The sequence below is a fragment of the Rhinopithecus roxellana genome, chromosome 18 (assembly GCF_007565055.1).
Source record: "Rhinopithecus roxellana isolate Shanxi Qingling chromosome 18, ASM756505v1, whole genome shotgun sequence".
NCBI lineage: Eukaryota > Metazoa > Chordata > Mammalia > Primates > Cercopithecidae > Rhinopithecus > Rhinopithecus roxellana.
Genome location: NC_044566.1, coordinates 65,236,884 through 65,252,597, shown reverse-complemented (window position 1 = coordinate 65,252,597; position 15,714 = coordinate 65,236,884). Strand labels below are relative to the sequence as shown.

General features: G+C 39.6%; 1 protein-coding gene across 3 annotated transcripts in view; it reads left to right on the top strand.

Moving 5' to 3' along the window:
* Positions 1-15,714, top strand: part of MICU2 (mitochondrial calcium uptake 2) — a 110,910-nt gene that overhangs the window by 25,467 nt on the left and 69,729 nt on the right. For all 3 annotated transcript variants that reach the window (XM_010353213.2, XM_030922145.1, XM_030922146.1), the window contains exon 2: positions 11,628-11,769. In XM_010353213.2, coding sequence (XP_010351515.1) covers positions 11,628-11,769 — 142 coding nt within the window. The remainder of the gene's footprint in view (positions 1-11,627; positions 11,770-15,714) is intronic.

The window sequence follows — 15,714 nt, the reverse complement described above, 5'->3', positions numbered from 1 at the left end:
CTGTTTATGACTCAGCCCCCCAACAGCACCACTTACTTGAAGGTCTCAGTTTCCAGGAAACCTTTTTGCATGGGTACATAAGATTCCTGAAATTAGAGCTCATATCACAGAAGTTCCTTGTTACTGCTCTGCATCTACTTCTCAGCTGCCCAGAAAAGAGAGACCACAGTCAAGATAAATCAAGATACCAGACCTTTTGCTAATTTTCTATTCAGATTTAATTATATAACATTGAAAAATGTTAGTCTGGTGCATATCTCATTGTGAAAAGTAAGAAATCAAAATGTCATGGTTAAGAAATAATGTGTGAAAAATACTTAAATTTTATCCTTGTGGAACATACACATTTGCTAAATGTGTGTTGTTCCTTTCATACTTCTGCTCTAACATCACCTGTTATGCCTTCCCCTCTAGGGAGTGAGTGCCTCCACCCACCATTTTGTTTCTGTAAGATGTTTGGTCATGGGAGACAGGTTTATTAAATAAGGTGATAAGGTTGAGTAGTTGTAGAAAGAGTTCACAAGTAGTATTTTACCTTCTCCTGTGGAGGAAAATAAATTCAATTCTTAAGAAAAATTTAGTTGTAGTTGCCATGAATGAGATTGATGATACCTTGGTGGGAATATTGAGATTTTAAATTAAGGTCTTTTGAGATTTTTAAATTAAGGTCTTTTGTTTTTTTTTGAGACAGCGTCTCATTCTTTCACTAAGGCTGGAGTGCAGTGGTGCGATCTCGGCTCACTGGAGCCTTGACCTCCGAGGCTCAAGCGATCCGCCCACCTCCACCTCAGCCTCCGAAGTAGCTGGGACCACACGTGTGAGCCAGCATGACCAGCTAATTTGTGTGTTTTTTTGTAGATACGATGTTTTGCCATGTTGCCCAGGCTGGTCTCGAACTCTTGGGCTCAAGGGATCCTCCTGCCTTGGCCTCCCAACATGCTGGGATTACAGGCATAAGCCATCCTACCCGGCCTAGTCTTTTTTTTTTTAATTCAAAACCTAGTTTAAGCTTTTTTAGTTTAAACTTTTTGTTTCGAACAGAAACAGAAATATATGTAGTTATGGTGTACCTCTTGGAAGGTAGTTATGGAAGAAGCAAAAATGAGTACTCTGTTCAGTTACTTAATCAGGAAAGAGAAAGCACTGGAAGGGAAGATGCTTGTTTCTTTACTCATCAGCATCCCTGACAGTGGCCACTCTTCTCCAGATAGAAATCTATGGGGTTAAAAAAAAAATTATGTGTGTATGTGTGTCTGTGTGTGTAAGCATATGCCATTTCATCTTACCATCCTCATCTAAAACAAGCCATGCTAGCTTTCTTCCAGTCTCTGGGACAAAGTCTAGACTAGACCATCATAGATCAGACGATATTTCAGAAGCCAGAGAGAGTAGTTCCCAGAGCTTCCAGGTTTCCCAGGAATGACAGTTGTCTCATTGGCTGTCATTTTGTAGAATGTATTGTGAGGAATAGCTTATGCAGTGAATATGTTTAATTTAGTCTGGCAGTATTTTGTTTCATATACAATAAAATCTCCCTAGTTTAGAACAAAATGGAAAAGTTGTGTCTAATGAAATGAAAATTTCTGATTGTAAACGTTTCTTTAAGAAGGTGAGATAGTCATCCAGTTACACCACAGAAAGTTCAAAGACAACAGAGCAATTTTATATTTTATCCAGATTATTACAAATTCCAAAATAAGAGCCCCAAATGAATAGGTCTCACTATATTTTGGCTAATGCCGTGTATATATATTGAAAGCTATAGGGAAGGCCCTTTCTTTTCCCACTTTCTTCCTGAGAAATGTGGAGACCAAAGAATGTTAAACAAAGAACAGAGAACTAACTTTTTCCAATATGTCACTTCATGGATAAAAAGTAGAGACAGAGTGGTGAAGCACCTGTTGCTTTAAAGGCAATAAACTAGTGAAATGTTTTAACAGAAGTCATCAGCTTTCAAAGATCTCTTTTATCCAGTTCACATCACTCATTGCTCTTAATTCCTTTGTCACATTTTTTACTGTATTACAAGTAATCCTTGAAATCCATGGAGCATTTTATATCTAACTAGAACCATGTGGATGGTTCTCATGTGTTCAGTATAGCCCCAAATCCCAGCATTTCTTCTGCTCCTCTTTTTCCATATATTTAGTAGTAGATGCAGGTTTGAGAAGCACATCATGGCAATAGAAGGAATCCATCCCTTCACTCCCACCACTTTCCACCTCAGAAGACTCTAAGTTGCATCTGGGGTAGGGATAGGATGGCAGCCACCAACAGGCCCTCAGCAGCTCTTTGATCCCCACCACTGCATTCCATACCCTTCCTCTCTTCCTGACCAGCGAGTTCCTCAGGCAGCTGCTTCTCCTGCCAGTCCGTCGGTTATTTATATGTAACTGTATACACTGCCAACCTGAATAGGTTTGTAGAAGCAACTTAGGAAATCTCTTTCAGATAAAGGTTAAAGTTAATATTTTTTATTCCACTGCTTTTATTTCTCCACATAATATATGAAGGCAATGTGTGCCTTTTCAGAATAATCTTAATTATGTCTAATCCTCTACTGTATGTTTTTTTTTATAATAACTCCTTGGACAACAGTTTTTAAACGGTTGAATCCAGCAATCAAGGCATTATGGTTCTAACTTTATTTACATTTTCTGAGAAACTAAAATGGATCAGTTTCCCCTGGGGTCCTCTAGAATTGTTCATACTTAGTATGCTTACACATAAGGTGGCAGCAGGCCGGGCACGGTGGCTCACGCCTGTAATCCCAGCACTTTGGGAGGCCGAGGCGGGGGGATCACGAGGTCAGGAGATCCAGACCATCCTGGCTAACACGGTGAAACCCCGTCTCTACTAAAAATACAAAAAACTAGCCGGGCGAGGTGGCGGCGCCTGTAGTCCCAGCTACTCGGGAGGCTGAGGCAGGAGAATGGCAGTAAACCCGGGAGGCGGAGCTTGCAGTGAGCTGAGATCTGGCCACTGCACTCCAGCCTGGGCGACAGAGCGAGACTCTGTCTCAAAAAAAAAAAAAAAAAAAGAGACGGGGTTTCACCATGTTAGCCAGAATGGTCTGGATCTGCTGACCTCGTGATCCGTCCTCCTCGCCCTCCCAAAGTGCTGGGATTACAGGCGTGAGCCACCGCGCCCAGCCAAGCAATTTACATCTTAAATAAATTGCTTAAAATTATGGTTTGCCTTATGATACTGAGAGGTGAAGCCAGCTGGGCTTCTGGGTCGTGTGGGGACTTGGAAAACTTTTCGGTTTAACTGGAGGATTGTAAATGCACGCATCAGTGCTCTGTGTCTAGCTAGAGGGATTGTAAATGCACCAATCGGCACTCTGTAAAATGGACCAATGAGCAGGACCTGGGTGGGCCCAAATAAGGGAATGAAAGCTGGCCTCCAGAGCCAGCAGCAGCAGCCCTTTGGGATCGCATTCAAGGCCGTGGAAGCTTTGTTCTTTAGCTCTTCATAATAAATCTTGCTGCTGTTCATTTTTTGGGTCCCCACCGACTTTAAGAGCTGTGACACTCACCACAAGGGTCGAGGGTCGGGGGCTTCATTCCTGAAGTCAGTGAGACTCCGAACCCACCAGGAGGAGCAAACAGCTCTTCCGGCGCCATCTTTAAGAGCTGTAACACTCAACTCGAGGTCCTGCTGCGCGACAACCCACCAGAAGGAATAAATTCCAGACACAATACTTTTTATCTTTGTAAGGAATTGACTTAGTCCTAGGAGATAATAGTCCAGTTTCTTTTGACACCCTGAAATCCCTACTTGTATGTCAGCATACTGAATTGTTACTCATATCCATGCGTTTCCTGAAAGTGATACCTCGTTATGACTACGACTGAACTAGTGGTAAGTTCTTTGAAAAGTGTGTGTTAACAGAAAGGTGAAAGCATTTGCATCATGTGGTCTAATTTTATTTGACAGTTAACAGTATTTGAAAACCCCAAACTGTCTACCTTTATTTTTCTGAAAGAGAATACGTTTCCACTGACAGCTCTGTTTTCAGTTTATGTAGATATAGCCCTGGTATTTTTATATAACATAGGTTCTATGAAGTACTTTGAATATATAGTAAAATCAGTAATGTTGAATTTATATGGCATCAGGTGGAGTATGAGGCGTGTAGTATATGTGAATCTTCCAGGTAACTAAAATTACCTGTGTAAGCAAGAAAACATTTGTTTTTTATTATTTACATTAAAAACAGCTAGAATGTATTTCATATTTTTCTACATTCTAATATTCTCTAAGAATAAATTACTCATGGACAGAAGATCATCACCATGTATAGACCTGTGGCTGTTGATTGCATGTAATAACATTGATTGGTCCAGGAAATTGCAGCTACGTCTACTATAAAGAAAAATTTGAAATCCCAGGACCCCCAAACTTAAGCCTGGAGGCTGAATCATGCAACAGAATACTCTAGCAAGGTCCTCCTGGAAAGGAAAAAAGCCTTAGGCATGTGGGAAGTGCTACCCCACAGACTATTCGTAAGGAAATTCTTTGCTAGCCTCCCATAAACAGGGGCATGCCAATTATAACTTTAGATGTACAGTCTAAGTCTAGCTCCTAAAACTAAAGTCTGTTAAATTCCACACTGATAATGTCGATTGCAAATGTATCTCCCCAGGGGAAGAACAAAGAGAAAACTACTACTGCCTTTGTCTCCACTCACCTTACCTTCTGTAAAATGTAGATTCACTGGGCACTAACCGAAGTCTCACAGGAATGTAACCATTCGCCTTACCCTTACCTGCCCCTCTTCCTACATGCCTTCCCCCATTTTAAGGAAATGTATAAATGTATAAATACAAAAACTCCTGAAAACCTCCAGAACAACAGCCACAGATGCGTTTGTAGCTTATGTTTTTCCCGGACACAGCCTACAGCTGGCTTAATAAACCTCAATGATTAAAGCTTATGCTGCAGTCACTCATTTCACTTGTCACTGTTTTGTATTATTTTTGTCTCCTGCCTTACCGTCAGGATGTTAGGTCTGCCTTCTGCCATTAGCGTACTTTAATCTAGCACTTATAATTTAATGTTTTTAATATGGCAGGGTTTTGAAACTAACCAAGTTTATTAGATTGATAGGTAGATTAAGAGTGCTGAATCATGGTATCAAATATCCAATTCTAAATTTCCATATAGGCTCCAGTGTCTTACATATATGGTGGCTATTTTATAGATTAACAAAAGAAAATGTCGAAATTCATGATGACCTTTGCAGTATTGTATGGCTGCTGTTACTTTCCTCTGTCCATTTTTTGTCACATACCCCATAGATCATCTGCATCATGAATCTGGCTCCCCAAATGTCAGAGCCAACTTTAGCACTTTAGCATAGCTTACTCTACTATTGTTCCCAGTCTTGGCAAACTCCTGCTTATCCTTTAAGATCCAGTTTAAATATCTCCTACTCTGTAATGCCTTCCTTTTTTTTTTTTTTTTTTCCTTTTTTTTTTCTTTTGAGATGGAGTCTTGCTCTGTTGCCCAGGCTGGAGTGCAATGTCGTGATCTCAGCTTACTGCAAGCTCCACCTCCCAGGTTCAAGTGATTCTCCTGCCTCAACCTCATGAGTAACTAGGGTTACCGGCGCATGCCACCACACCCAGATAACTTTTGTATTTTTAGTAGAGACGTAGTTTCACCTTAAGTCTACAAGGCAGTTTATTGGCTCTCTGCCTTCTCATAGAATTTATGTATAGTTCTCCTAGAGCGTTGGTTAAAATTATCTATCATAATACTAATAGCTAACCTTCTAGAACATTTAATGTGTGCTGGGCACTATGCTGAGTTTTATGTGTATTATTTCATTGAAGGCTCATTAAAAAAAAAACAACTTTGAGATAGATACTGTTGTTTTTTGCATTTCACAGATCAACTGGGGTAATGTTGCCCAAGTGACAGAACTAGAATTTAAATCTAGGCAGTTTGAGTCCCCTTTACTCATTTTTCAGATGAGTCAGGTGAGGAGCAGAGAGATAATTTGTCCAAGGTCACATACCTAGTGACATAACTAGAATTTGAATCCCAAGCAGTTTGATTTCAGAGCTAGTACTTTTAACTGTTTATTTGCTATCCAATACTTCCCTGTGTAAACTCCTTAACGGGGAGACTTCATAGTATCTGTCTGTATATTCCCAGAACAGTGACACAACAGTTTCTTAAATGTTTGAGAATGAATTAATGAATTTTTTCATTGCCTAATATGTAAACAATATTAAGCTAGGTGTTTGTGTTTGTACTGTTATTAGATGTAATTTTTTTCTTTCTTTTTTTTTTTTTTTTTTTTGGAAGGAGTCTCGCTCTGTCGCCCAGGCTGGAGTACAGTGGCGCGATCTCAATCTCGGCTCACTGCAAGCTCCGCCTCCCGGGTTCACGCCATTCCGCCTCAGCCTCCGAGTAGCTGGGACTACAGGTGCCGCCACCACGCCCGGCTAATTTTTTTGTATTTTTGGTAGAGACGGAGTTTCACTGTGTTAGCCAGGATGGTCTCGATCTCCTGACCTCGTGATCTGCCCATCTCGGCCTCCCAAAGTGCTGGGATTACAGGCGTGAGCCACCACGCCCAGCCTAATTCTGATTTTTTAAAAAATTTTTAATTTCTATTCTTTTTATAGAGACAGTCTCACTACATTGCTCAGGCTGGTCTCAAATAACTTTGATATCTTGACATTTATTATACCTCCTGATCTTCCCCATCCAAACTGATGTGCTAACTGTACTTACTTAAGTCTACAAGCTATTTTCTTTGCCTTAGCTCAGTTTACCAAGCCTAGCCTACCACGAATATGCCACAGTGAAGAAGAGACAACAGAGATTAAATGAGTACCCAAAGCAGCATGGGTTGTTCAGGGAATATGGAAATAGCAGCAACAAAAACAAACAAAAGCATCCTGAAACCTAAGAGGAAAGAGAAACAAAACTGGGAAAAGGGAGAGCACGCATGTATGTTGTCAGGAAAACCACACAGATAGAAGGAAGGAAGAGGTGATGAAAGAAAGGAGAACACAGTTAAGAAATAGTTTACATTTTCTGCCAAAGGCTTGTTGTAAACTATGTTTTTAGTTGTTCAGGGTTACTAATAAGGGATAATTTGGCATGCATTACCTTAGGCTATAAATTAGCAGCATTTGGACATTAGCCACTTGTTCCCAGCATTTATCTGAAGTAGTTAATAAGCAAACTAGTTAACCAAACATGGTATGGAACTCAAAAGACCTGACTTCTGGTCCTTTGCACAGAAGTGTTGGACTAGATGATCTCTAAGTCCCTTGTAACTCTTAAAATTCTATGTCGTATGTCAGTTATAGTCCCAATATGTATAAGGCACCAGGCCAAATGCTTTCCACAGTACAGTGAAACAAAGATGAAATTTATGCTTCAAGAGTTGAGTTGAAAAAATAGACGAAAAACAGACAGCTTGTTTTTTATCACAGCTTGTTTTTATCACAGCTTGTTTTTATCACAGTGCACTCGTGGAAATGACATAATAAGGCACCTTTTTTCTTCTTGGGAACAATATTGTGGCTATTACATTCTTGACCATTAAATCTATCCAGTAAGTCTGAGATTTGATCAGAATTATTATAAAAATGAAGTAAAGCAAGCTAAGCCTGACAGATGAATAGAAGGTGAAAAATGGCATTGGCAAATTAATCTTCCAAATTCTATGAAATAAGCATAAATATAGAATGCACATTGATTATATTAGTGATCCTTTAAAATGTACTTTTAAAATTCTACTACTGTATAATAAAGATGACCTAAAAAAAATCTATGTTGGTTCATCAACTTGGAATTAGAAAGGCTCTGGTAATTTCAGAACAATACTTTTTTTTTTTTTTTTTTCCTTACGTAAATTTTGTTGTAGCAAAGAAACACATTCAGTGCATCCTACTTACTTTAAATTTGATTGAACTAGAGAAGTAACACCTACCATTTAGGAAATGGACAACAGTTAGCCCAGGAACTAAAGGATGACTAATTCTAGTTCTGTTCTTTGTTATTTTTCTCTGAAGTTTAGCTTAAATCCTATTCTTTTCAGAAAAACTTTCTCAACTACCATTACCCACACTGCTTTTTCTATTTTCCCAATTTATATTATTCTAACAGGAGCTAGTATAGGATCGTGGTTGAGACAGTGGGGTTGATGTCATACTGCCTATGCTATCACTTACGATCTAGGCAAGCTGGTTAACTTTCACAAGCCTTAAGAGTTTCGGGTGTTTCTGTTTTTTTGTTTTTTGTTTTTTGGTAAAATGAGGATGACAAAAATGGTGTCTACTATTAAGGGCATTGTGGAGATTGAGTAAGAACAGGTATGTAAAGATATTAGCACCCTGCTCTGCATATACTACATACTTAATGAACGTTAGATACTATAATACAGAGTATTATATATTAATATATAATCCTACAGTATATTATAATACTACAGAGTTGCCCCCTTGATTCTTATGTGTTCTGCCTCTTCCTAGAGTCTCCTCAAATTAGTAAATGCTCAATTCAGTGTTTTCTTCAGAAAAGGTGGGGCTTAGGATGAAGAGAAAGACTCTGATAGTAGGAGATGGTGACTTGGGGGCTTCCTCTGCATATTTCATAAGGGAAATGGTAGGATTACAGTCTGCCGTGGTGATGATCTCCAGATGATAGTTTTGTACTCTATAGGCAGAGTATGAGAGGTAGTAGAGAGGATTAGGAAAAGGAAAGACATTATTGGTGCCAACAGTGGGAGTTGAAAGGTCTGTGAGTAGTAGAATAGGTTTATTTAGACTATGGAGTAGCCGGAAGGAAAACCTACATGCCAAAATGAAGTGGGGAGACTGTTGATAGGGTTGTTGGAAGGTTTTATACCTCACCGTGTACTGGTAGAGGCATGGCAGTCGGACAGATTCAGAGGTCATTTTTATGTAAGTGACCTTCTAAATTCATGGTCTGCAATTCAGTGACGGCCTCAAGCTTGGAAATGAACCTCTGGAAGAAAGCGAGCTTTAGTTTCAATTCCTCTACCTTTTCTTGTTCACTACCGCGGATATTTACCCAAAATTCAAAGGAATGACAGTTCAATCAACCTTTCAACTCAGTAAGGTGGCACTTCCCTGAGTAACTGACTCAAGCCCTTCAAAAATGTTATCCTGTGAGTTACAGGCATATATAAGCATATAAAAATGGTAACCATAAGATAGAGGAGTCTGTGGGGTCTAATCCTCCTAGAAGAAAAAAAGACAAAAACAGAATTTCTTTGAAAATAGTTTTCTGTCTTGCTGTAAGAGAGTGGGAGGTTAGTGTTTTTACTTTTTGATGAGATTTGATATTAGGATCAGGAAAGAGTAAGATTACTGCAAGGTAAAGGACAATCAGAAGAAACAGAGTTGATGGCTTGTCTTGTTATGGGACCAGTAGGGGACAGGCATAAATGAATAACTGACCTTTTTTAGTTGGTTGAGGTTTGGAAAGAAGAGTTTATTTTTACAAAAAGGATTAAGTTGTTGATTGAAAACATATATATTATTTTTTACCAGCCATGAACAACTTAGTTATGAGGAAGTTTAAAAGAGCCAACATTCATTTAGAGATGTGAGAACATACTTTTTTTCTGTATAGACTATTGAACTTTTAATCTTGTAATATAGTATATATTAACATTAGTAAAGCAGATATAAAAATTCTCTAAACTCACAGCGTACGTGCCCATGTTCACCTTCTTTCAGTTCTCTAACATATGCTGTATTCTTCCTCATATCTAGGATTTGGTGAATGCCATGACATTTACTGAGAATACTCTTACCCACCCTCTCATCCTCATCTCAGCCATATACTTGTAAATTCGTTGCCAGAACGCTTAGTACTTTCTGATAGGAATTAGTTTATCTACCACTGTTTTCCTACAGATATTTAATAACAATTTGTTAAAATGGTATATCTATTGTTACGTATAGATATTTATATTTTACTATGTGTGTATGTAAGCATATTTGCCTCACATATAAAATGTTCAGAAAGTATCAATAAAATTTAGTTTTCTGATTACTGGGATGGTAAGTGTGGACTTATGTAATTAAAACATTCCCCTTGAGTTATTTTTGTAGTAGTCGCTTAAAGGAAAAGAGAAGGAAAGGCAAAGAGGAGGTAAGGGTACAGATCATTACAATATTATTGATATTCTCTACATGTGCAATATTCTGGTAGGCACTGACAACACAAAAGAGGTGTAAAACTAGCTGCTCAAGGAAACCTATTGTCTAATTAAGAGAGAAAATTAATACTGGTCAGAGAACTGAAATCAGCCAAAAAGAAGGGCTTTGAACAGCTTTGAATTTGGAGAGATTTAAGCAACTGGAATTCATGTTTTTCCCATTTCAATTCAGATCGGCAGTCACTGAACATTGCCTGTGTGTCAGGGAGAATTATAGAATCAGTATTAAGTGTGAAAAGTAGGTGATATGTCCAGGAAGGATACTGTCGTCCAGGTTAGAGCAGTGCATCAGGAAAGCAATCCAGGATGAAAGCCTGCTATTGGATTTCACAGATAATATGTCTTGTATCAAGGTTCGTGCATTGACATAGGTGTCTGTTAACTGCTGTGTCATCTTCCTCCAGTCTCCCTAGTTCACCATGCCCAGTCATGTGTAGGAGGATATTGTGGTTGTTAAGAGATTAAAACCCTTTGAGTCAGACCTAGCTTTTTAGCCTGCCTCTGCCATTTACTTTTCAGTTTCTGTATCTACTGCTGTATCTACTGTTCAGAGTTACTGTGAGGATTAACTAAATAATCTATGTGAATACTTAATTAGTACAGTGCCTAATACATAGAAAGTGCTCAATGCAAAGTTCTTTATAAAGATTTCGGTACTGTCTTCATTAGCATTTAGTCAGGGTCTAAGTCCTACTGCCTGAAGTGCAGACTCTTCCATTATATTCGTATATATTCCACAATATTTTACCCATCCTTCTTCTTCTGGCTCTTTCTACCCATTGTTCTCTCACATTTCTGAAAGCAAAGCTATTTATCTAGTATAATATATTTTATCTTTTTGAAAGCACAACTTTACATATTCTGTTGCCTTCCTGACTTTCTTCTGCCACTTTCTTTCCTCAGTCACTCTGGTAACGTTGGCCTTTCTGCTGTTCCTCGACCACACCAAACTTGTTCCCACCTCATGGACTTTGTGCTTGCTTAGAATGCTTTTCTTCCAGAGACCCCCCCCCAGGACACACTGACTCCACTTTGTTTAGTCTCTCTAAATGTTACCTCTTTAGAAAGACCTTCTCTGACTATCGTAAGGTATTACCACCTTATCCCTTTCTTATCCTGCTTTATATTTCTTTGTAGTACTTCTTACTGTTTTACATTAGTTTATACATTTATTCTTTAATTGCCATTCTCCCTTTTTGGAATGTCACTTCCCTCAAGTTAGTCTAATTCACTGTTGCATCTTCAGTGCAAAGTAGGCACTCAGTTAATATTTGTTAAATGAATGATTTTGAAAGTTTGGAGATTGTCAGATCCAGGCGTGAAAATTGCTAATTTTTAAAGATTGTCCTAGAAGTGACTGGGAATAACACTGAAAAAAATCTTAAATTGCAATTTGTTTTTCTTTTAGAAAAATGTTGAACATGGAATAACAGGGAAACTGTCCCTTCGTAAGCAGCGCTTCATGCAGTTTTCCTCCCTCGAACATGAAGGAGAATATTATATGACACCACGAGACTTCCTCCTCTCAGTGATGTTGGAGCAAATGGAACGTGAGTTGGGTCTTTTTTTAATTAAAAAAAAATCAAACTTCAGAGCTGAAAAACCTGTTTTTCAGGATTGATAACAGCTTTTCTTCATTTTATCATCTTTGTACCATGCATTTGCTTATTTAGACTTTTCATTTCTTGTGACACTACTTATACTTTTATATTTATCTTGAAATAGTTGTTTTGTATATAGGTTTCTCTAAAGAGACAGGAAAAATGGTTTAAATTTTAATTGCCACTAAATACGTCATTAGTAATTACTTTGTCCATGTTTTAAATTGGGCCAAAAAAAAAAAATGAAACTAGATTTGAGAAGTTAGGAGAGCAGTCATAATGTCACAGATAGAAAATCCTGAAAAAAATGAGAAACAAGTTGAAAAACTATAATTACATAATTTTATTTAATAAGCAGCCAACTTACATTTGTTTCAGAATTCAGAAATTCTTAGTTTTATTATCTAAACTAGTCCTCACTTTGCATAGAGTGGATTTGGCCCCATCCTCTGTGCCCGTGTTGAAGAAGTAGTCTATGAAAACTTGTTGGCTTTCTGACACCTTCCTAAATGTACTGGAATACTCGCTATAAATACGCAGCAGCTGAAACGGGTGAGAGCAAGGTGAGCAGTCATAGTATAGATTGAATTCAAAAAGGCTGAGAGAACTTGGGGCAGCATTATAAACATTGAGGGATGACGAACAAAAACAAAATGAGTGATCATGGTGTATTCTAGGGACAGTAAATTCAGTAATCACTGGAATGAAAGGATTACTCTAAGCAGTAGTGAGGGATGAAATTGAAAAACAGATAAGGTCCGGATTATCCAGAAAACTTCAGTGACCCTTTCCAACCACCAGATGAATGGTATTTGGCAGGGATGAATGGCATTGAAGGTTTGTGAGCAGAAAATACGGTGCTAAAAATATGTTTAGGGTTTTGTTTGTTTGAGACGGAGTGTTGCTCTCTCTCCCAGGCTGGAGTGCAGTGGCACTATCTCGGCTCACTGCAACCTCTGCCTCCCAGGCTCAAGCAATTCTCCTGCCTCAGCCTCCTGAGTAACTGGGATTACAGGTGCCCGCCACCATGCCTGGCTAATTTTCGTTTTTGTTTGTTTTTTGTTTGTTTTTTGAGACGGAGTCTTGCTCTGTCACCCAGGCTGGAGTGCAGTGGTGCGATCTTGGCTCACTGCAACCTCCACCTCTCGGGTTCAAGCAGTTCTCCTGCCTCAGCCTCCCAAGTAGCTGGGATTACAGGCGTGTGCCACCACGCCCAGCTAATTTTTTGTATTTTTTAGTAGAGACGGGGTTTTACCGTGTTTGCCAGGATGGTCTCAATCTCCTGACCTCGTGATCCGCCCTCCCCGGCCTCCCAAAGTGCTGGGATCACAGGTGTGAGCCACCGCGCCCGGCCTTGTATTTTTAGTAGAGACGGAGTTTCACCATGTTGGCCAAGCTGGTCTCAACCTCCTCACCTCAGGGGATCCGCCCCCCTTGGCCTCCCAACATGCTGAGATTGCAGGCATGAGCCACCTCGCCCAGCCTAGGTTATTTTATTACAGCTTTTTTGCAGGGAAGTTTGTGTGTATTAGAAACCTTAAAGATACTTACCCACATTAATGCAGTAAGTTCGTAATATAAGTAATCAAAGATATGCAAAAAGATTTCTCTTAAAAAGTAGTTTAGCCTCTGACGTGTGAAACACTTGGACGTCATGAATTCCTGTTAGATTCATCAGGGAATTGAGGTCACACTTGAGCTGGAAACTGAAGGCAAGCAGGCCGATAGAGTCAGCTTACTGCCAACAGACACCAATAAGAACCCACCACTGCAGCCGGCTTCAGGTAGGAATATTTGAAGGGTAATTAATTGCTGGAGTCTCAGGGTGAACTAGCTTGGGAGGTAACAACTACTGAAGAACCAGCCACAGAGAAGCCCATACGCTTTTGTGATTTTTACCTTGCAGAACTCTGCCAGGTTCTCACAGTGAAGATCTAAGAAAAATGCTCTCCTCTCTCCATCACTGGGAGGGAAAAGTAGCCATTTTTAGACACTCCCAGAGTATTTCATTCTCCTTAAGAAAGGCCTGCACAGAAAAGAAACTTTTTTACTGGAGCCCAGCCAACTTAGGGGGATGGAAATTCCCAAATCTAGCCCCCTCTGGCCTTCTTGTCTCACCAAAGGGAGCAGAAAAACAAAAAAACTGAGAACCGCTTTTGAAGGGCACATCTCTTCACAGTCACACAGTCTGACTAAGAGACTGACAGCTGATCATAGGACTGTGCAATACCTACCTCCCTTTTCACCTCACCACCACATCGACAGAGCAGGCCCCTGTACAATAATAAGGCAGGACTGAAAGAACTTACCTCTTAGATTTTATTTAAGGAGAGAAAAGACAACAGGAGAGAAAAAAAAAAGGCACCCGAGGAAATTTTAGCCTCTGTCACCTACAACGACAACGAACAGTAAACACAACCAGTTCCTACCCAGGTAAACATAAAAGGCCAGTCTACCTCAGTAACTTTTACCAAATACATCATGCCTGACTTAGAACCAAAAGGCATGTTAAAAAGAAAAAGCACAATCTGGAAAGACAAAGCAAACATCAGTATCAGATTTATATATAGCAGATATTTGGAATTATCAGACCAGGAATTTAAAATAACATTAATATGCTAAGGGCTCCAATGGAAAAAGTGCACAGCACTTAATGTAATGTAAACAGAGGCAGAGAAATTCTTAGAACAAACTAAAAGGAAATGCTCAAAATCAAAAATAGTGTTACAGAAATGAAGAATGCCTTTGAAATTAGCCAGGTGTGTTGGCACACACCTGTAGTCCTGGCTACTTCGGAGGCTGATGATCACTTGAGCCCAGAAGTTTGAGGCTACAGCAAACTATGATTGCACCACTGCACTCCAGCCTGGGTGACAGAGTAATACCCTGACTCAAAAAAAAAATGCATTTGTTGGGCCCATCAGTGTAATGGATCTGGCGGAGAAAAGAATCAGTGAGCTTGAAAATATGTCAGTAGAAACTTCCCAACTTGAAAAGCAAAGAGGACCAAAAAGACTGAGAAAAACAGAATATTCAAAAACCGTGAGTCAATTACAAACGGTATAACATATAAGTAACAGGAATGCCAGAAAAAAAAGAGGAAAAGAAATATTTGAAATAGGCCGGGCGCGGTGGCTCAAGCCTGTAATCTCAGCACTTTGGGAGGCCGAGACGGGCGGATCACGAGGTCAGGAGATCGAGACCATCCTGGCTAACACGGTGAAACCCCGTCTCTACTAAAACAATACAAAAAACTAGCCGGGCGAGGTGGCGGGCGCCTGTAGTCCTAGCTACTCGGAGGCTGAGGCAGGAGAATGGCATAAACCCAGGAGGCGGAGCTTGCAGTGAGCTGAGAACCGGCCACTGCACTCCAGCCCGGGCGACAGAGCAAGACTCCATCTCAAAAAAAAAAAAAAAAAAAAAAAAGAAATATTTGAAATAATAATGACTGAAAATTTTCCAAAATTATTAACAAATATCAAGCCATAGATTCAAGAAGTTTACAAAAACACCAAGCAGAATAAATACCAAGAAATGTCTAGTTATATCATATTCAAACTGCAGAAATTTTTTTTTCTTTTTTTTTCTTTTTTTTTGAGACAAAGTCTCACTCTATCGCCCAGGCTGGAGTGCAGTGGAGCAATCTCGGCTCACTGCAAGCTCCGCCTCCCGGGTTCATGCCATTGTCCTGCCTCAGCCTTCCCAGTAGCTGGGACTACAGGCATCCGCTACCACAGCTGGCTAATTTTTTTTATTTTTAGTAGAGACAGGGTTTCACTGTGGTAGCCAGGATGGTCTCAATCTCCTGACCTTGTGATCCGCCCTCCTCGGCCTCCCAAAGTGCTGGGATTACAGGCATGAGCCACCGCACCTAGCTAGAAAAATTTTAAAGAA